This window comes from Plecotus auritus, assembly GCF_963455305.1.
Source record: "Plecotus auritus genome assembly, chromosome: 7".
In the NCBI taxonomy this organism is placed as follows: domain Eukaryota; kingdom Metazoa; phylum Chordata; class Mammalia; order Chiroptera; family Vespertilionidae; genus Plecotus; species Plecotus auritus.
In genome coordinates this window covers 12,362,746-12,384,035 of record NC_137774.1, presented here as the reverse complement: position 1 = coordinate 12,384,035, position 21,290 = coordinate 12,362,746, and the positions used below count along the sequence as shown (strand labels likewise).

The 21,290-nt window shown below is 51.5% G+C and overlaps 1 protein-coding gene across 1 annotated transcript; it reads left to right on the top strand.

The window, feature by feature from the left end:
* Positions 1-17,570: 17,570 nt before the first annotated feature.
* Positions 17,571-21,040, top strand: DLX3 (distal-less homeobox 3; the record flags this gene model as incomplete). Its single annotated transcript, XM_080680135.1, has 3 exons — positions 17,571-17,895; positions 18,920-19,110; positions 20,693-21,040. The coding sequence occupies 3 exons, from the start codon at positions 17,571-17,573 to the stop codon at positions 21,038-21,040; spliced, it is 864 nt and encodes a 287-aa protein (XP_080536261.1).
* Between the last annotated feature and the right edge of the window lie 250 nt (positions 21,041-21,290).

Sequence of the window (21,290 nt, the reverse complement as noted above, 5' to 3'; positions counted from 1 at the left end):
AGAAAAACTTATTGATAGATACAAAATAGTCATGGGGATATAAAGTACAGCATAGGGAATATAGTCAATAATACTGAAGTAACTATGTATAGTGCCAGGCAGGTACTTGAACATATTGGAGGAATAACTTGGTAAAGTACATGGTTGTCTAACCATTACACTGTACCCCTGAAACTAATCCTATATAACGAATGCCTAATATGCAAATCGACCAAATGGCAGAACAACTGGTTGCTATGATGCACACTGACCACCAGGGGGGCAGACGCTCAATGCAGGAGCTGCCCCCAGCCCGCAGGCCCCAGGCCAGCCAAGGCAGGTGCCAGTCCCCCCCCTCCCCCCATCGTCCTGCCAGTCACCCCACAGATTGGCCCTGATTGCCAGCCAGGCCTAGGGACCCTACCCTTGCACGAATTTTGTGCACTGGACCTGTAGTATAAAATAATACTGAATGTTAAAAAAAAAAAAGACTGGTCCACAGGCTGCCTTCACTGCTCCCCCCCCCCCCCCCCCACTCCTGTCTCTAGGCCATACCACCTTATTTTCCAGCACATTCAGGCAGTTTTCTCTTATTTTTTAAAACCTCAAGGAAAGAGATACCTCCCTCACCTTTGCTCCTTGGAAAATCCTACCTGTAGTCTCACCTTTAAGTTTTTCTCCTTGGGCAGAGCAGCAGGGGCCAGAGCCTGCAGGACCAAAACTGCTGATATGGGTTTGAAGGTGAAGGTGAAGGTAAAGGTGAGGTGATGAGAAGCATGGAAGGTCTTTGAGCTGGGGCATAGCTACAGATGCAGGACAGGCTGAGGGAGGCCTGGTGCAGGACTCTGAGGCCAGGGCAGGTAGGGTAGTGAGGGGGGGAGGGACAGGGGATTGAGAGGTATCTGGGAGGCAGGATCAATAACACTTGGGGGATTGACTGATTGTGGCTGATGAGAAGGTAGTGAATTGAGTAACTGGTGGTGCTGTTGCTGAGAAGGGGAGCAGTGGAGGAGAATGTTTAGGGATGAAGGTGGCAAGTTCAATTTTCAACAGATAGTGTTTGAGCTGCCTGTCGGATGTCCAAGTTAGAACATCCAGAAAAACACCAGGATTGCCAGCCCTGGACTCAGCAGCAGGTCTGTGCCGGAGCTGTGGATTTAAAGGCCATAGGATGGAAGTGATTGTGCAGGAAACACGTGAACTGCAAGTAGGGTCCCAGGACTGCTGAGGGCAAGTGCTGGAGAAGAAGCAGGAATCAAACCTGGTCTCTGCCTTTGAGAAACTCCCTGTCCAACCAACCGGTACGAAAGACAGCTCAGTAGATAATCCTATATAATAAAGAGCTAATATGCTAATTAGACTGAACAGCTGAACAACTGTCCGGACGACCTTCTGGACGAATGCGGGGCTATAAGGGCCAAGCCCCTTGCACGAATTTCGTGCATCGGGCCTCTAGTCTCGATATAATATGTTAAGTGATAAAATGGATGCATGTTTGTTTGGCTCCAGGGATCTGGCCAAAAACAATTTAGCAGAATGCACTTTGGCTCCCAGCCAAGGGAGTAATGGACAGCTGAGGAAGCTTTTGCCTGCACAGCATCTATTCCCTCTTCTGGTAAGAGCCACGTCTCCACTCTCTCAACTTGTGTTTGAGGGAGCGGCCCCCTCCAGCCTCCCTCGCTGCAGTGAGTGCAGGACCCAGGCTTAGCCATCCCTTTAGACACAGCAAGTAGTGCAGGGACAGGCATGTGACCCAAGGGCACCGGCTGAGACTCGCCCCCAGGCCTGTCTGGGGATATGCTTTCCTGGCTAAGACTGCTGGATGAGGAGCATGTCAGCACAGGCTGGGTGGGTGGGGGCCCAGGAAGCAGACGGAGACAGAGTGGACCTGGTGACATCATTTGAATTCTGTGAAGTGAGCCAGGAGCCCTGGGTTTCATTAGGCAATGAAACCCCTCACGCACTGTGACGGACTTTCAGAGGGCCAATCTGGGACACAGCCATACCAGACACACCCCCAGATATACACTGAGTGGCCAGATTATTATGATCTCTGAACGCATAATAATATGGCCACTCAGTGTGTGTGTGTGTGTGTGTGTAGTAGAGGCCCAGTGTATGAATTCGTGCATAGGTGGGGTCCAGCCAGCCTGGCCAGGGGAAGGGGACATGGACAGTTGGCCGGCCTGCCTGCTGGTCGAACTCCTGATCGAGGGGACAATTTGCATATTATCCTTTTATTATATAGGATATACACTGAGTGGCCAGATTATTATGCATTCAGAGATCGTAATAATCTGACCACTCAGTGTAATGTAGCTGTTTCACAATTTTAACATAGAAATATGAAAACAGGTACTTATTTGAAATTATATACTATTCTCTATTACTTTTCTGGTCCATAAATGCTACTACTTAAACAAAAGAACAATAAGAGGCAATGAGTACTAATGGATAGTAGGACTAATTAAACAAATATATGTGTGAGAAAAATATAACAATATCTTTGTAACATCTCTTTTTGTCCTCTGATATGATTTTATACATTTATTTTAACTCTTTTTTAAAATTTATTTTTAATTATAGCTGATATGCAACATTATATATTCATTTTAGATGTACTTCAGAGTGATTCTACATGTCTTAACTCCTTAAAGTTCTTTATTGGATATTTAAATTCTGTGAGCTATGTCATTTTGTGTTCTTAAGATACATAAATATAAGACTATTAAAAAAGAGAGCACAAATCAAACAGATAGTACCCACATTTAATTTTAAAAAAGAGCAATGACCCGTTTCTTTCTGTCCCATGACATGGAAGGATAATTTGACTCTGTTTTCTATCCCAATAATACTCTGAACTGCCTGCCAGCAGCCTTAGAACGGCCTGCTTCCCTCTTTTTAAAAAAAAATATGGTTTTATTGATTTTTAGAGAGAGAGGAAGGGAGAGGGATAGAAACATCGACAACAGAGAAACATCATCTATCAGTGGCCTCCTGCCTGCAGCCCAGGCATGTGTCCCGACCAGGAATCGAACTGGTGACCTTTTAGTTCCTGGGTTGACACTCAACCGCTGAGCTGCACCAGCCAGGCCAGCCTGCTTTCCTCTTACGCAGACAATCAAACTTACCACTCATTTTGACCTACAGCTCTGCTCTTGTCAAGCCCACATGATCCCGAATCCTGTGTCAGTCCAGTGCGATGACATAGAACTAAATAGCCTTTGGACAAAAACGTGTGAGCATGGAATACTTAGGAGTTTACTCATGGCAACAGCAGGTCTTCCGACTTGTGGGAATTAGGGCTCTTCAAACATCTCTGGCCACCTGTAGCTACAGGCCAGCTGCTGATCCATCTGGTCCTTTGCATCTAGAAGTTCATCATGTACCAGGGGTCCTCAAACTTTTTAAACAGGGGGCCAGTTCACTGTCCCTCAGACCGTTGGAGGGCCAGACTATAGTTTAAAAAAAAAAAACTATGAACAAATTCCTATGAGCACTGCGGGCCCGGGACGAGTCGGCTGCTAAGCAGGACAGGCAGCGGCACCCGGCGGGCCAGATAAATGTCCTCGGCGGGCCACATGTGGCCCTCAGGCCGTAGTTTGAGGACGCCTGAGACTGTCGATGGCTGAAACACCCATCATTTTAAATACTAGGATGTCATCGGAAGTTTAACTTCTTTCTCAGGGAAAATGGTTTTAAAGCCCAGAGGTAGTCTGAACTGGTTTTGAAATGGAAGTTGGAATAGGTGAGAGTTAATTTTATGTGTCAGCTGACTTGGGTCATGGGGTGCTCACTTGATTGGCTAAACATTATTCTGGGTGTGTCTGGGAGGGATTCCTGAATGAGATTAACATTTGGATAGGTAGACTGAGGAAAGCAGATTGCCCTCCCCAATGTGAGGGGTGAATAGAGGCAGGAGGGGGACTCATCAGTCCCCTGGAGGCCTGAGTATCGGACTTGAACTAGAACTTATACTATGGGCTCTCCAGGGTCTCAGGTCTTGGGGCTCAGGTCTTGGAACTATCCCGTCCAATTGGTTCTGTTTCTCTGGAAAACCCAGGCTAACATAGATTTAAAATAAAATAGTTTCAGTAAAGAAATTAAGAAAGTCTTACTTAGCTTGGCTGTCCTTTTCTGTTAACTTTTTTGTTTGTTTGTTTGAGTTCTGAAACAGTCTTATTTCCAAAATACGTCTTCTTTTTTCTGCATGTGTCTGTCACAGGCTACCCATGACACTGAACAAATCAGATGTCAGCCCATCCTTTTCTAGGCTCCTTATGGCCTCTCCAAAGATCATCAAAGAGTTTTGGAAAAATAGCATACGCATTCCTGTTTTATGATACCGCCTCTCTCCATTCCCATCTTTAATGTACTTCCACATTAGAGAAGGGCATTCTTTTGATCTCACCCTTTAAAAATAGGGTTTTACAGCAGGTCGACATTTGACATCTCTGCCAGGGACAGCAACACCGAGGGTCATCTTGTCGGCACATGGCTGAGGAGGACGTCCTTCCGTTTACAGAAAGCCGATAATCGCGTTGAGTGCTTCTGCACATGCTGAGGAAACTGGAAAGTGACTAAAAACAATCATTACGAAAGCCTCCGTGTCACGGAGAAGCGCGGCGTCTCCGTTTCGCAGCACGGTGCACAGGATGTGCAGGTCATTTAGCCGATAAGATCGTTTCTGTTTGTTCATAAGAAGTTTATGGACTGAAAGGAATTTGCTAAAATTTGCATTTGTCCTGTCTGCTGAATCCGCACCCTAGGTGAGCAAGATTAATTTGCATTGGGATAAGATATCAACAACCCATGTTTTTAGTTTTATTACTTTTTAAAATTGATTTTTAGAGGGAGGGAGGGAGAGAGAGAAACATCCATTTGTTGTTCCACTTACTTATGCATCCATTGGTTGATTCTTGGATGTGCCCTGACCGGGAATCGGACCCCCGCCCCCTCCCTCCAGGGTTTAACATCCTGTGTAGTGTTTGCTGTGGATGTGTGAAAATCTTCATAGAAACCAAGGTGACTATTTGAAACTCCATTTTCCCCCAAAAAAATCGAAGTACCTAAGAGCTAGGGAGAACATCTTGTTGCCATGATTTGGACTTGATATACTGAAGTAGCATGACTGCTGGTTAGAAGGAACAAAAATGCGCTCTGCACTGTCGGAGGCCACGACATGTGTCATAAAAACGTCTTCCTTTGTTCTCCCACAGGACACTGCAGCCTCGACCCGTGAATCACACAGTGTGACTTCACTCCGTTTCAGAGAGCAATCCAGGGAACAGTATGGTGACACGTGCTTCTTCGTGTGGTACGCCCAGGCGAATCCAGCGGCCACTGTTTTGGACTGAGGATTGGCGTTGTTTGGGGCGGTAGAAAACTTTCTGGTTGAATGAGAAGTGCTTGCCTGGCTCACCTGAATTTGTGAGATTCCCTATATGTGCATCTCCATATGCGCTTCAGAGCCCCTTGGTCATTGTGCTCAGGCCCCACGTCTTTCCGGCACATTGCGCAGGCCTCTGTTGTGGTTCTTTACCGCCCCAACCCAGTGCCGAGGTCCTGTCATCTGCCGTTCAAATAACAGTCATGCCCTAACCGGTTTGGCTCAGTGGATAGAGCATCGGCCTGCGGACTGAAAGGTCCCAGGTTCGATTCCGGTCAAGGGCATGTACCTTGGTTGCAGGCACATCCCCAGTAGGAGGTGTGCAGGAGGCAGCTGATTGATGTTTCTCTCTCATCAACATTTCTAACTCTCTATCCCTCTCCCTTCCTCTCTGTAAAAAATCAATAAAATACATTTAAAAACAAAACAAAACAAAAAACAAATAATAGTCATTTTGCCCTTTTGTCCATGCGATGTTACTGGGACTGTATTATATTGTAATCATTCTCACTTTCATGATCTGAGCTCTTAGAAAACATGCTCACAATATTCGCGTTAAAAACTGGACCAGCACCCTCTCAAACCACAGGCCAGGTCAAAGCGAACTGTTAAGGCTCAGATTGCAGTCACTGAGGTTGCACACTTAGGTCTGTCACTCGGGGTGTTATGATAACAGTGGGCCACATAGCACAGTTGACAGCATTAGCGTCCTGTCCATGCTTGGTTGTAGTTACACGTATGTATTTCTCTTGCTCTTTTCTTTTTTGTTAGAAATTGTAAGTGATATTGTATTTTTAATTTCAGTTTTCACATGTTCATTGCTAGCATACAGAAGTACAATTGACTTAAGAACATTTTTTTTATTTTTCAATTACAGTTGGCAGACTATTACATCTCTGCTCAAAAGTATGCAGGGGCCCCTCGTCTCAGAGTAAAATTCAGAATCTTTATACTATCCCCAAGACCCTACATAATCTCCCTACCCCTGCCACATCACCACTCTAACTTCATCTTCTGCCCTCTCCCCCACTCTTTCTCCAGCCACACAGGCCTCCTTGCTGCTCTTCAACCACATTAGTAAGTCATACCCACGAGAAATTCAAACTCAGTTACTAAGGAAGGAGTGTTGAAGCCTCCAACTATAATAGTGTTTCTTTTCCACAGTTCAAATACTTTTTGCTTCAGATAGTTTGACATTTTTATTAGGTACACATACATAAACAATTGTTGTGCCTTCTTAGAAAACTAAATCCTTTATAATTATACTAGAGGCCCAGTACATGAAAATTCATGCACTGGAGGGGGGTCCCTCAGCCCAGCCTGCCCCCTCTCACAGTCCGGGAGCCCTCAGGGGCGGGAGGCGACCCAGAGATCAGGGGAAGGCGATGCCCCATCACACCTTTGCTGCTGCCACTGCCGGCAGCACAAGCCTCAGCCAGCCCTGGTTACCTGAGCCTCGGGCAGCCCTGGGCGGCTGGGCAGCCAACATCTGAAGCTTGCCTGCACCTCAGGCGTTGGCTGGGCAGCCACCATCCAAGGCTTGCCTGTGCCTCGGGCCGGCCCTGGGCAGCTGGGGGGCTGAGGGGACTGGGGGACTCCAGAGGCAGGCACCCCAGTGGGGCTGAGGGGACTGGGTGCTGCCATCTTGTGGCTGTGGGTGCCACCATCTTTGAGGGCGGAGCAGTCAATTAGTATATTCCCTTCTAATTGGCTGTGGGCACCGCCATCTTTGCGATGGCGTGAGGGCCAATTAGCATATTCCCTCTTTATTAGATAGCATAAGCCCCTCTTTATCCCTGATAATTTTCCTTGTTCTAAAGTCTGCTTTGTCTGAAATTAATATAATTACTCCATCTTTCTTTTGATTCATGTCAGCAGGTATATATTTTTCCATTCCTTTGTTTTTAATCCATTGTATCTTTGTAGTTAAAGTGGGTTTCGTGTAAACAACATAGAGGTGGCTTTTGTTTTGTTTTTGCATCTGCTCTGTCAGTCACTGTCATTTCACTGGTATATTCATACCATTCACATTGACTAGTAAGTGATTATTGACACAGTTGCGTTAGTATCCACCACATCTGTGGCCATTTTCTACTCATTGCCTTTATTTCCTATTTCCTTTTTCTGTCCCCACTTTTTCTGCATTCTCTGGCTTTAGTTGAATGCTTCTTATGATCCCATTTTCTCTCCTCCCTTATCATACCAAGTATACTTCTATTTCTATAGTGCCCTCGGTGGTCCAGATCTGTCTCCTGCTTCTACAGTGTTTGGACGGAACAGACCCAGGGACGCCCCTTCTTCCAGCCTCCGACCTCTCTCCAGCCTCTGATCCAGTCACCACCTCCAGAACCACCTCCAGAACCACCTCCGAGACCAGCCAACACACCGGGGTTTTTCTACCTTAATTCCTTATTGCCGAACAACCATGAGCTCCCAAAGTCGTCGGAATTATTCCACCGAGGAGGAAGCTGCGGTCAACGGCCTGGCCAACCTGCATCCGCGGGCGCCCACACCTACCTCTCTCTGGGCTTCTACTTCGACAGCGACGATGTGGCTCTCGAGGGCCTGGGCCGCTTCTCCTGCGAGTTGGCGGAGAAGAAGGTCAAGGGCGTTGAGCGTCTTTTAAAGGACGTGCTGAAGCCAAGGTGAGTGGGCAAAACTCAGGACGCCATGGCAGCCGCCTGGCCTTGGAGAGGAGCCTGACCCAGGCCCTTTGGAGCTGCAGGCCCTGGTTCTGCCCGCGCAGACCCTCAGCTCCGTGACTTCCTGGAGAACCACTTCCGGGGTGAGGAGGTGAAACTCATCAAGAAGATGGGCGACACCTGACTCACCTCCGCAGGTGCCGGCCCCCAGGCTGGGCTGGGCCAGTATCTCTTCCAGAGGCTCCCCCTCACGCACGACTAGGAGCCTTTGGAGCCCAGAGGCCTTGGAGGGGCCCCTCGGCATCCCCCTGGTGCCTGGCTCCCACCTGAGCCTCTCCCCGGAACTACCAGCCATTCTTTTAACCACCCTGGAGCCCTCTGCACTGGACCAGATGGGAACAATAAAACTTTCTGCAGAAAAATAAAAATTTTTTTAAAGTATTTTTAGTGGTTGCCTCAGAGTTGTGATGTATATTCAAACTGATGTAAAGTCATTTTCAAATAACACCATTCTGCTTTATGGCTAGTACAGGTGCCTTCTGACAGAGTATTCCCTTCTCCTCCCTCCTGATAGCCTGGCTGTCATTTATTTCACTTATCCATAAGCTGTTCACGTATCCAGTATGTTGTTCTATTACTATATGAACGGTTTTCTATTAGATCGATTAAGAATAAAAAATAAGATATTTTATTTTACCTTTATTTATTCCTTCTCTGATGTTTTACTTTTCTTTATATGGAACTGAGTTTTTTTGTTTGTTTGTTTGTTTGTTTGTTTTTTATCTATATCATTTTCCTTCTCTTTGAAGAACTTTTTTAAAACATTTTTTTTCCCAGGCGGGTCTACTAGCAACAAATTCTCTCGGGTTTTTTATTTCTGTTCACTTTTGAAGGATAATTTCACTGGATACAGAAATCAATGGTGTAGTTGTTTTCCTTTCAATACTTTAACAAATTCACTTTGTTCTTGCTTGCATGGTTTCTGATGAGTCTGATATAATTCTTATATTTGTTCCTCTTTATATAAGGTGGCTCTTGCCCCTCTGGCTTCATTCAAGATTTCCCCTTTTCTTTGTTTTCCTACATTTTGAATACATTCTAACCTCCCACTCTCCGACCCCAAGAACACGCCCTGTATGATCTCCTTGCTGGCCACCTCTGACCTCCATGGGGACCTTCAGCCTGGACCTCTACTCTACTCCTCCACCTGTCACTCCACTCTTCCCTGCCTTCCTTCCTGCTTGGCTTACACTCCCCTAGAAACCACCTGAGCAACCTTTGCTAATGTCTGTTCCTCCCTCGCCTGCCAAGCAAACGTCCACCCTAGTCAACCCAACTGTCTGTCCACAGCTGGCCACTGAGCCCGACTGGAGAGCACCCACCACCTGGTATGGCCTCTACCATGCCTCCTGGGGTCCCTACAACCTTAGAGTCCTCCACCACAGAAAGGGTTGTCACCCCCAGAGATTCATCCATGTCCCTGGTATGTCCTCTTCTGGTCACCATGGCAGCAGGCTTGCCTGCCTTTCTCCATTCTCCTTGAACCTCTGGTGCCACCTGCTCCCCTCTCCTCAGCTGTGAACTTCACACCTACTTTATGAACCCACCCAGGAATCTCCTAACATCAGGAACAATTCTATTTACTCTGACATGTTTCAAACATCCCAGAAACACAGAGAGCACTCATGTGTCCAGTACCCAACTCGATCAAATTACCTTCTGACCCCAAACCTGCAAACAAACCTGCCCGCCCCATAGAGGGTAACAGAATGCCCAGGTTCAAATCTCAAATCTACCGTTTACTTATTTGCTTGGTGACTTGGTTTCCCCTTCTGTCAAAAGACAGAAAGGGCCAAAACCGGTTTGGCTCAGTGGATAGAGCGTCAGCCTGCCGACTGAAAGGTCCCAGGTTCGATTCCGGTCAAGGGCATGTACCTTGGTTGTGGGCACATCCCCAGTAGGGGGTATGCAGGAGGCAGCTGATCGATGTTTCTCTCTCATCGATGTTTCTAACTCTCTATCTCTCTCCCTTCCTCTCTGTAAAAAAAATCAATAAAATATATTTTTTTAAAAAAAGACAGAAAGGAGAGTGCCCACTCCATACGGTAGTGTGAGGAGTGAATGAACTCATCTGTGCAGAATGTTTCAAGCAGCCCCTGGCACATAGCGAGCGCTCGATGAAAGCCAGTATTGATGGTCTCATCTTCCCTCCTGACTCAACAGAAGGAGAGAATCTGCTGCAAGGCTAACCCCTTGCGCTGCTTCCAGATCCTTCCCCTCCCACCTACTGAGGGGTGGCCCTCTTGATGAACCCTCCCTCCTGGCTGCTGTCATTGACATCTAAACAGGTTTGCTCCCATTTAAAACACACACACACACACACCCCTCTCAATGCCAATGCCCTCCAGGCACCACCCTCTCTGCTCCCTCGGGCTTTGCCTGCACTTGTTCTCTCCTTTTCCTCCCCTCCTTCTCCCTCCCACTCGCCCCTCAGCCAGTGTAAACAGCCTCCCAGCTTCCCCTCCGCCTCCCCGTGCCACCAAATGTGTCATCCAGTGAGCACAACTGAGTCTTCATTGTGCTCAGACCACACGTCCACACAGGATTTGACCTTGCTGACTACTCTCTCCTTTAAAAAAATATTTTTTATTTATTTCAGAGAGGAAGGGAGAGGGGGAGAGAGATAGAAAGATCAACGATGAGAGAGAATCATTGATTGGCTGCCTCCTGCACGCCCACACTGGGGATCTAGCCCACAATCAGGCATGTGCCCTGACCAGGAATCGAACCGTGACCTCCTGGTTCATAGGTCAACACTCAACCACTGAGTCATGCTGGCCAGTCCCTTCTTCTTGAAATACTCACCCAGCCCCCTCTCCAACACAGGGCCACCTCTCGGCGCTGCCTCACACCTCTCTGGCCGCTCTCTCACAGGTGCTGCCCTGGGACCCTCCTTGGCCCTCTGTTCTCTCCCTCCCTTCCGGGGCCATCTCACCCACACCCATGGCTTCACTTACCGTAGGATGTCCATGACCCCCACGTTACAGCTCCAATCCCAGTCTTCACTGATCTTTCAGATCCATGTAGCCAGCTTCTGCTGGACAGCTCCTCCCAGATGCTTCAAAGACACGAACGCAAACACAATCGAAACTGAGCTTCTGGCACATCCACTTTGGAGAACTATTTGGCAGTATCTTCTAAAGTTTAACACACGCACATCCCGTGGCCCGCAGTCCCACTCTTAGGTACCCGACAGCAGTGTGTACATACGTGCGCCAAAAGACATAGACAAGGATGCTCACAGCAACAGCATTCATGATACCCCACACAGGAAACTACCCAAATGCCCATCAACAGTAGAACGGGTAAATAAGTGGTGGAATATTCATATGACGGAGTACCCATTGATGGTTCTGAAAGTGAACGGTCTACAAATATATTCAAGGATACAGATAAATGTCACAAACTTGATGTTGAGCAAAAGAAGCTAGACATGAAGGTGTACATGCTGCATGCTTTCATTCACAAAAGTCAGGACATGGACCCAGGGAGCCAGGAGTTAAGACTGTTTACCCTGCCCTAACCGGTTTGGCTCAGTGGATAGAGCGTCAGACTGCGGACTCAGGGGTCCCGGGTTCGATTCCAGTCAAGGGCATGTACCTTGGTTGCGGGCACATACCTGATAGGGAGTGTGCAGGAGGCAGCTGATCGATGTTTCTCTCTCATCGATGTTTCTAACTCTCTGTCCCTCTCCCTTCCTCTCTGTAAAAAATCAATAAAATATATTTTTTAAAAAAAGACTGTTTCCCCTTGGGGAGCAGTTACTGGAGGGAGCAGGTGGGGGCTCTGAGTGCTGGTAACACTGTTTCTCAACCTGGCACTCACCCTGGGTGCAGGCACACGGCTGTGTGTGGCTTCTGATGATGATTTCTGCACTTCTCTTCATGGATGTTATACCCAAATGAAAAGCTAAAAAAAAACACAGGACACATCTTCTCCATCAAGCACCCTCTCACCCCAGTGTTCTCTCTCAGAGAAGGTTCCAACTTTCCACGTAGTTGCCCAAATCAGAAGTTGGGGTTATTCTCAGCTGTTCCCCTCTCCTTATTACTAACATCCAAGTGCCATCACCAGACCACCTTCCATCTCTTAAATTCACTCCTCCCCCCGCCACTGCCTCCTCCTTAACCCACACCCAACTCCCCTCTTGCTTGGCCTCTGCAGTGTGTACAGCCTCTCAGCCTCCAATCTTGTCACCTCTGGTTCATCCCCACACAGCAGCTAGACCAGCCGTGGGCAAACTACGGCCCGTTCGGCTGTTCTATCCAGCCCGGGGAACCGAAAGAGCGGAGGGTTCTCTTGCTCTCCCCTCCGCTCCTTCACCAGCAGCAGTGTTAACATGGCAACGTCGGGAAACACAGCCGAAGCTCCTTCTTCTGAGTGGGCGGATTTATATCCACCCATTCAGTAGAAGGAACAACCTCTCAATCTTCCAGAGGCTCCTTGTAATGCCCGCGGACGTGTCCCCCGACATCACCCTGGGAATGCGGAGACACGTTATCGTGGTGATGTAGGGAGACACGCCCCTGGAGAGCACAGTATCAGAGCATTAGCTAAAAAGGAGACCAACAACACTGTTCCCACTGAAGTTGATGTTTTAAAGACCAAAAACCTTTCAACCCAGTCTACATTGCCATCTACATCTACGTCCCGGGCATAATTTGGAAGTTGCACTAAAGAAAATGTTTAATTTACTGTTTACACATTTTGTTCTTTTCTATTTGTTTTAGTTTTAAATTATTTTATTATATTTAAGTTTAATTTGAAAGGCTTTTGTACCTTTCCTTTGTTAGGCAATTTTATTTTGCCTTTGCCATCTTCAATATAAGGTATGTTATTGTGCTATGATTCCTCCATTTTTTGAAGTTTCAAATTATAATAATTAGTGTTTACATTCTTCTTGTTAAAATGTTTGAAATGAATAAAACTATTGAAATAAAAAAAAAGACCGTACCCTTTTATGTAATGATGTTTACTTTGAATTTATATTAGTTCACACAAACACTCCATCCATGCTTTTGTTCCGGCCCTCCGGTCCAGTTTAAGAACCCACTGTGGCCCTCGAGTCAAAAAGTTTGCCCACCCCTGAGCTAGACGGACCCTTCTAGAATGAAAATGCAGTCACGTCTCTCCCCTGGTTGGAAATGTCCAGCGCCTTCCCACGCCCTCTAGATCAAGCATGTCAAACTCGTGGCCTGTGGGCCACATGCTTCATTTATTTGGCCCGTGTTAGCCTTTGAGTTTGACGTACTTGTTCTAGATGACAAAGCCCATTCTCCTGCTCGTGGGTTCCAGGCCACTCCAGCTTTACCCCTGGCCACCACCCCCCAAGCTATGCCCCAGGCAGTCCTGTACCTGTGACTAGAAACCCTCTCCTCCCTCTCATCCCTGCTTTTTTTAAAAAATATTTTATTATTATTATTGATTTCAGAGAGGAGGGGAGAGGGAAAAAGAGATAGAAACATCAATGATGAGAGAAAATCGTTGATCAGCTGCCTCCTGCACCCCCCACACCAGGAATCAAGCCTGCAACCTGGGCATATGCCCTGGCCAGGAATCAAACCATGACCTCCTGGTTCATAGGTCCATGCTCAACCACGGAGCCACACCGCCTGGGCCCTCGCCCCTGGCTGCTGTCAAGTCCCATATGGCCTTCAGGTCTCAGCTCAGATAGCCTCCTGCCTCCATGAAGGGTTGGAGCCCCCCTTTGGCTGTCACAGCAGTGTGCGCCACCCCCATCTGAGCCCTTTGACCTCGAGCTCCATGGTGGGGCACATTGTGTCTGCCTTGCTCATCACTCCATCCTTGGCACCCAGCACAGTAGAGGCTCAGAAAGTATGTGTCGAATGGATGAAGGACCCCAGAAGGATGTCCAGGCTGCAAAGGATCGGAGGCCTGGATGTACCTCCAAGGGAGCCGGCAAGAAAGTAGAGGGGGTTCTCCCTGAGAGACAGAAGTCCTGGAATTTAGAATCAGAGAACAGCAGAGCTTGAAGGGACCTCAGAGGACACGTTGATTTACAAATGAGAAACCTAAGGGAAGGAGCCCTGGATAGACAAGGGTGGGTGGGAGAAGGGAGAGGTGGCAGCTGCAGAGTAAGTCAAGGTAATGATGAAAAGTGAATATTTAGTGCGGATAGGGCTCCTAAAATAAGTAAAATTAATAGTCCTTCTGGGTATGAAGTGGAGCTGGCCTCTGGCCTTCTCACACAGACCACTAGATGGCGCCAGATCCCCAGGAAATGGAGGGAGCAAGGGCTGGTCCGTCCACCCTCTAGGTTCATCCTTCCTGAGTTCCTCCCTGGCACTCTGTGAGCCCAGTTGTTGTGGCCGTGCCCAGGTGGCATGACACTTGGTCTCTAGGAAACAGCTCACTTCAACAGGGTACCTTTCCTCATGCCAGGTAGAGGGTGGGTAATGGACCAGCCCTGACCTTTCTCCCTCCTGCCAGCCCCCTAGAGGCCGCTGACAGGCTGCCCTGCATCACCCCGCCACCAGGGGCAGCAGTCTGATCAGGCTGACACCTGCTCTTCTTGTTGGTCCAGACAAGATGCAGTGGGTGGCACTGGTCCCACTACATCCTCCAGGAACCTCACCACCCTGAACCAGCAGGTGCCCGCCCAGCGGCTGGTGGCTCCAGTATTGCTGGCCTGACAGGCCCCGTTCAGGCCATCGTGGCCTCGTCTGGGAATCTGCTCCTGCTCCTACCCGGGAGTGGGGCAGTTCGATGGCAGTGCTGCTCTGTGCCTCCCCCTTTCCTGACCCTGCAGCCTACCCAGCCAGGATGATTCAGCTGCTCTCCAGTATGAGGGAGTCTCGCTTATTCATTCAACACACGTCTATTCGCACTGAGGTTGTGGGTGCCAAGACCTGCCTTAGAGCACACAGTGCAATGGGGGACCAGATGCTAACCTCACATTACCAACTGCTCACTAAGGTCCCTAATGGTGACATTTTAGTCCATTTCTAGACCTTTTAGCTTTTCAGAGCAAAAGGGAGCATAGAAATTAGTCTAATGTAACCCGCCACCAACATCACGACTGTTTCATCATTCCTGGACTCCCAGTCCAGTGCTCATTCATTCATTTTACTCGGGAGCCACAGGTAGGAGAGGGAGTGAGGAGGGGAAAGGAGTGAGCTTCTATGAGGACCTCAAGAGGAAGGTAGACACCCTGCCATCTCTGAATCATCTGGCCTTCTTCCTGTAGGTTGCTGAAAGAATGAATGAATGAATGAATGAATGAATGAATGAATGAATTGATGGACGAATGAATGAATGCTAGAGAAGGGGCTTGTCTGACGCTGTCCCTTCTCTGTAGGGAGCTGGGGCTCCAAAGCAGGCCCTGCCTGCCTCTTCTCCTTCCCCCTCCCCTCCCATCCTGGGAGGGGAACCGGCCTGCCCAGTGCCCTTCCTGCCCCCGACGCCGTGGGCTCTCTTGGCACCCTCTTGGCAACAGAACAGAGGGCATCCAGAGCGGGTGGCAACTCGCCTCGCCACGGGCTCGGAGCGGCGGGCGATAGGCGCTGGGGGGACGCGGAGATAGACAGACAGATAGCGCTCCCCTTTCCTGGCCCCCGCCCCCACCTTTCCCATGCCGAGGCCTCCCCGGAGCCGCTCAGACCTGGCGGGCACCCCTGCCCCTCGGCACGCGGACTATGACCCTCAGTCTCTGCCAACTGCAGCTCTCAAAGCCCTTGGAACCCCTGGCAGCCTGCCCGGGGAGTCTGAGTTTGGAAAGGCGCACAGATCCCGCTGCACAATTCTCTGCCAGACTGAGTCCACAGGAGCGACCCCCTCCCCGGGCTTGGGAAGGCTGCAGAGCCCAGGCGTGACCACAAGGTGGCGCGCTGGCACTGCCTGTCCCGGGATGGTTGCGAAGATTCAAATATTCTGCTAGGAACTGAGATTTATGGGAACTCATTCTCATCCCAAAGAAAGGCAGGAGCAGAATTGGGGGTGGAATGGAGAAATGGGCTAGGCGTTGAGAACAAGTTGGATGACCTGAAGGGCTGGCCCTGGGTGCCAAACAAGACTAGGATCTGGGGAGGTCCCCAGGTGGGGGAGCCTCTTCTTTAGGACCTTTTGGGGTTGGGAACGGGGTTCAAAAAAGCATCATGGTTCCCAGGTACCGGGTATTGGGAAGGGACTGAGAGTTTTATACACCTCTGCACACAACCACACATTCACATACAGACACGCCATCCCAGGGCCCTCCACTCCCACAGCTCACACACACACACTCACATACACCTCAGCATACTGAAGAATACAGGAAACCCTCACATTGCACACCCCAAGTACACCTGTCCCATACACCTGATCTCTAAAAATGCCCACAAGCCCCAGTGCTGTCCCAAATGCACAGACTCTGCCCCCAAACTTATGGAAACACAGAGAGCCAGCCTGTGTGTCACCCAACTTCCTGCGGACCCCAGGTCCCCTGCTCCTGGTGATCTCTGAAGCTGCACACACATGTTCAGAGAGGGCTCTAATATCACCACAGCGCCGTAAGCCCCTACTTCCACACACACCTGCCTCCCTCCGCCCTCTCCCTCCCACTCTCCCAGGGCTGAAGTATGACTGTGTAAGCTCAAGGCACATTTGCCTGATGGACCCCTTCCTCCATTAAAAAAAAAAAAAAGCTTTAAAATTACATTTTATGACTGCATGGTTGTAAAAGCAATATATATTAATATCATATATTCAAACATTTTCTTCAACCTAAATTTTCTTTTTCCTTTCTTTTGACTTTAAAAGAAATTAAAACATTTTCATGGGCCCTGGATCTTTCCCATTTGGGCAGGTTTGTCTGCCTGTCATTTGTGCCCCCCCACACACACACACCCATCCCTTTAGACCACCTCCCTCCACAAGCACCCAATGGGCAAATCCCCCCGCTTCCTCACCGCACCTGAGCCCCCCTTCCACCCCCCAGCTAGGGAAAGGGACACACTGATAGATTCTGGGGTCTCTTCACAAACACCCTACCCCCACTCCTGCCTTCAGAGACACTGGGGTTTATCAGGGCTGGGGGAGAAAGCCACAAGAGGAGGAGCGGGCGGGGGGGGGGGGCGGGCTGTGTGTGTGTGTGTGTGTGTGTGTGTGTGTGTGTGTGTGTGTGTGTGTGTGTTGGTAACAACAAAGAATGGAGGGGAGAGGAGAGCAGCAAACGCAAGAGCACTAGAGCGTGTTTTGCCTCGAAGGCAAGACTTGCAGCCAATCAGCGCGCTGGAGCCTCCCTCGGCGACTCCTCCGAGTCTATAACCGGCTGGCCGGGCGGAGCTGGCGGCATTGGACTGTGGCTGGGGACGCGGCGAGAGGCGCGCAGCGACCGTCCGAAGGCCGGCGCTAGTCTCAGCGCCCCTCGGCCTCCCCTCCCCCGAGACGCTGCCGGACCCTCCTCCCGCCCGGCGAACACACCCCCCGCCTCGGCTCCTCCGCCTCCCCGCGCTCCCGCCGGCGGCCGAGGCCAGCCCCGGAGTGGCGCGGCTCCCGCCACGATGAGTGGCTCCTTCGATCGCAAGCTCAGCAGCATCCTCACCGACATCTCCAGCTCGCTGAGTTGCCATGCGGGCTCCAAGGACTCACCGACCCTGCCCGAGTCTTCCGTCACGGACCTGGGCTACTACAGTGCTCCCCAGCACGACTACTACTCGGGCCAGCCCTACGGCCAGACGGTGAACCCCTACACCTACCACCACCAGTTCAATCTCAACGGGCTTGCCAGCACGGGCGCTTACTCGCCCAAGTCGGAATACACCTACGGAACCTCCTACCGGCAGTATGGAGGGTACAGGGAGCAGCCGCTGCCCGCCCAGGACCCAGGTGAGGACCCAGGGATCGCGGGAGAGGGGAGACACTGGAAGGTTCTCCCGGGGAAGCAAGGCGGGGAACTGGAGCAGAGATCTAGAGACGCGTCGGCGATCCGACAGGTACCGCCGGCGGCTAGAGAAGGTGGGCGAGGCGACCCCAAGAGGAGGCAGACGACTTTCCAGTCCCGGGACCGCGCGCGTCTGGGGCGCGCTGCTCGCTCCGCGCCCGGGTCTCGGAGGAAGATCGGGGAGAGTTCGGGGAGAACGAAAGGGGGCTGTGGATGGTCGGGGAGCCTCCTAATGGAGGTGCTTTCGCGGGGACCTCAGCGGACAGGCCTCCATCTGGCTGCAGAGGACTTGGGAGTAGGCATCGGGGACAGGAGGCTCCAGGGACGCTCTGGATTTGGGCTGGGAGACGGGGAATGGTGAGGGGCACATGCAGAGAGAGGCACCCCAGAATTACGGGGAAACAGAGGGGAGCAGCGACCGAGAGAAGTGGAGGAGCTGAAAAAGAGAAAGGTGAAGACAAAGTGAGAGAAAGCACAGAAGAAAGGAAGGGAGGACAGGACGGAAAAAGGAGGGAGGGAGGGAGGGAGGGCGAGAGGAAGGAGTTTGTACTATGCTTGTAACTTTTCAGAAAATCGAAAATTATCCTAAAATAAAAATTAAAAAAAAAAAAAGAATAGGGAAGAAGGGACGGGAAAGAGGAAAGAAGCGAGACAGCAAGATAGGGAGAGAAGGGAGGCGAGCCGGGAAGGCGCCGTGAGCAAAGCCTTGGCGGTCCTGGCCCGGGAGGTGCGGGCGCCGGGGACTCTGCTCCGAGCCGGGCGCTGGGCGCTGGGAGCGCCGCGTCTAGGGCGGCCGCCGGTCGGCTCTGCGGCCGCCGCTCCCTCCCCGGGCGCCGGCGGCGGAGCGCGCAGCCTGGAAATCCCGGGGGAGTTAGTGGGCCCGAGGGTGGGGCTTCCCGCGGGGCCCGGGAGGTGGCCGGGGCCGCAGGCCGAGACTAAGCCACCCCCCGCCCGGTGCGTTGCTCGCAGTGTCGGTGAAAGAGGAGCCGGAAGCCGAGGTGCGCATGGTGAACGGGAAGCCCAAGAAGGTCCGCAAGCCGCGCACCATCTACTCCAGCTACCAGCTGGCCGCCCTGCAGCGCCGCTTCCAGAAGGCCCAGTACCTGGCGCTGCCCGAGCGCGCCGAGCTGGCCGCGCAGCTGGGCCTCACGCAGACACAGGTCAGTCTGGGGGAGCTCTAGGGTTGCGGGGCTTCGGTGGGGCCGCGCGGGACCCCGGACTCCCCAGGCACTACCGAGCCTGGACGGCCTTTTAAATTCCCTGCAGCCCCTTGCAGCCCTTGCCTGTGGATAGAGGGGCCCCCCAAATCTCCACTTCTGTCCGAAGTTTCCAATTAGCACGTGTACAGGCATGAGTGTTTGAGAACCTGTGCGACTGTGTATGTCTGTGGCCAGGAGAGGTGTCCTCCTTCCTCTCTACTCCAGAACCCCAAGCTCCCACAGTCCCCCCGACAGTGCTGGCCCCTCGCTTGAGAGGAGTCCACATGTGTCTTCTCAGCAGGCCAGCATGTGTGCAGAGGTATACATACATATGCACACGCATGTACAATATTGGCACACGGGCTCTTGTGTCTGGGTACACGTGGGAATGCTCCCATAAGGAGGGTGACCTGTCCAGGGTCATGGCGTCCGTGGAGGGGGGGCTGAGGACGTGACTGTGCACACTGGTGAGTGCACGTACAAAAATGCATACTTGCTTCAAAACACCGCATTGCCGCTCATCCTCCCAGCGCTCCACCCTTCCTCTGCCTGGAGCGGAGAGGAGAGATTCCCTCCAGAGGGGGACAGGGACGCGAGGTGGGAGCCCCGCCCTCAGCCTGTCGCTAAAGCCCCCAGCGGCCTGTCACTGCTCAGGGGAGGAGTGGTGGCTGCCTGGCTCCCTGCAGGTGTGGACAGGCTGGCCTGGGCTGCGGCTGCCTGCGTGGGGCCCCGTCCGCCCGCCCGCTGGGAATCTGGGTCACCCAGTGAGAAGCTGATTCATTGTTTGTACCAGTCATGGGGTGGGGAGCTGCAGGGGGAGGGGGAGGTACCCCGGGGGGAAATGTGGGGAAGCGTGGCTCACCTGCTCCCCAGTCCCCAGGTCACCCCCACTAGACAGCCCCGGAGGTCTCCTCCATGCCTGGGTGTGTGAACACGGTGCTCACGTCTGTGGGTGTTTATCTGGGAGTAGTATCTGCGTGTGTGTGTGCGTGTGTATCTTTATAGTCTGGTGTCTGCATGTGAAGTGGTGAGTGGGTATGTTCCTGCACATGGAGATGCTTGTGTGGGTGTGTGTTTGTCTCTGTATCTGTGTGCCTCTGGGTTTCTAACGTGAACCAAAGGCCACAAACTGCCCATCGCCCACCTGGGTGCCTCTTATTGGGCGTTTGCTGTATACCAGGCTGCTCTGAGTTCTTCTGTCTTAACTTATGTGAGCATCACCATGACCCCAGGAGGTAGGTGATCGTGCTTGGACCACCCCACTTTCAGACAAGAACCAGGGAGGTTATGTGACTTGCCCAAGGTCACACATGTAGTCAGTGGCCGAGTGGAATTTGGACCCAGGCGGTTGCAAGTTCCTGGCACAGCTCTGTCCCGGGGAGAAGGAAAGGTGGTGGCCTGGGAGTCAGGGTGCCAGGGTTTTGCCTGGGTCCTGATGTGTGGCGTGGGGACTGGCCTTGCCCACTCTAAGCTGGATTTCGCACGGGGTTTTCACTCAGCATTCTGAGAGGCTAACGAGCTCCTTCTCTCTTCTCGGGTGCAGGTGAAAATCTGGTTTCAGAACCGCCGCTCCAAATTCAAGAAGCTCTACAAGAACGGGGAGGTGCCCCTGGAGCACAGCCCCAACAACAGCGACTCCATGGCCTGCAACTCGCCACCGTCACCCGCGCTCTGGGACACGTCCTCCCACTCCACTCCGGCCCCTGCCCGAAGCCAGCTGCCCCCGCCGCTCCCATACAGTGCCTCCCCCAGCTACCTGGACGACCCCACCAACTCCTGGTACCATGCACAGAACCTGAGTGGACCCCACTTACAGCAGCAGCCGCCTCAGCCGGCCACCCTGCACCATGCCTCCCCGGGGCCCCCGCCCAACCCTGGGGCTGTGTACTGAGCACCCACCTGGCCTGAACCTCCCACGAAGGACTCCTGGGACCAGACAGAAGGCGTCTCTGTCCTAGCCGACACTCAGGAATCACCGAGGAGCACACGGGGAAAGGGAACGCCCCTTCCCCGGCCCTTGTCCCTTCCTCCAGGGACCCAAGAGCTCCAGATGAAATTTGCATGGGCCAAGGATGTCCCCTGAACCTCTCTCCCCCTGCCTAGACACTGGGGTGCCCTTCCAGATGTTGGGGCACTCCACT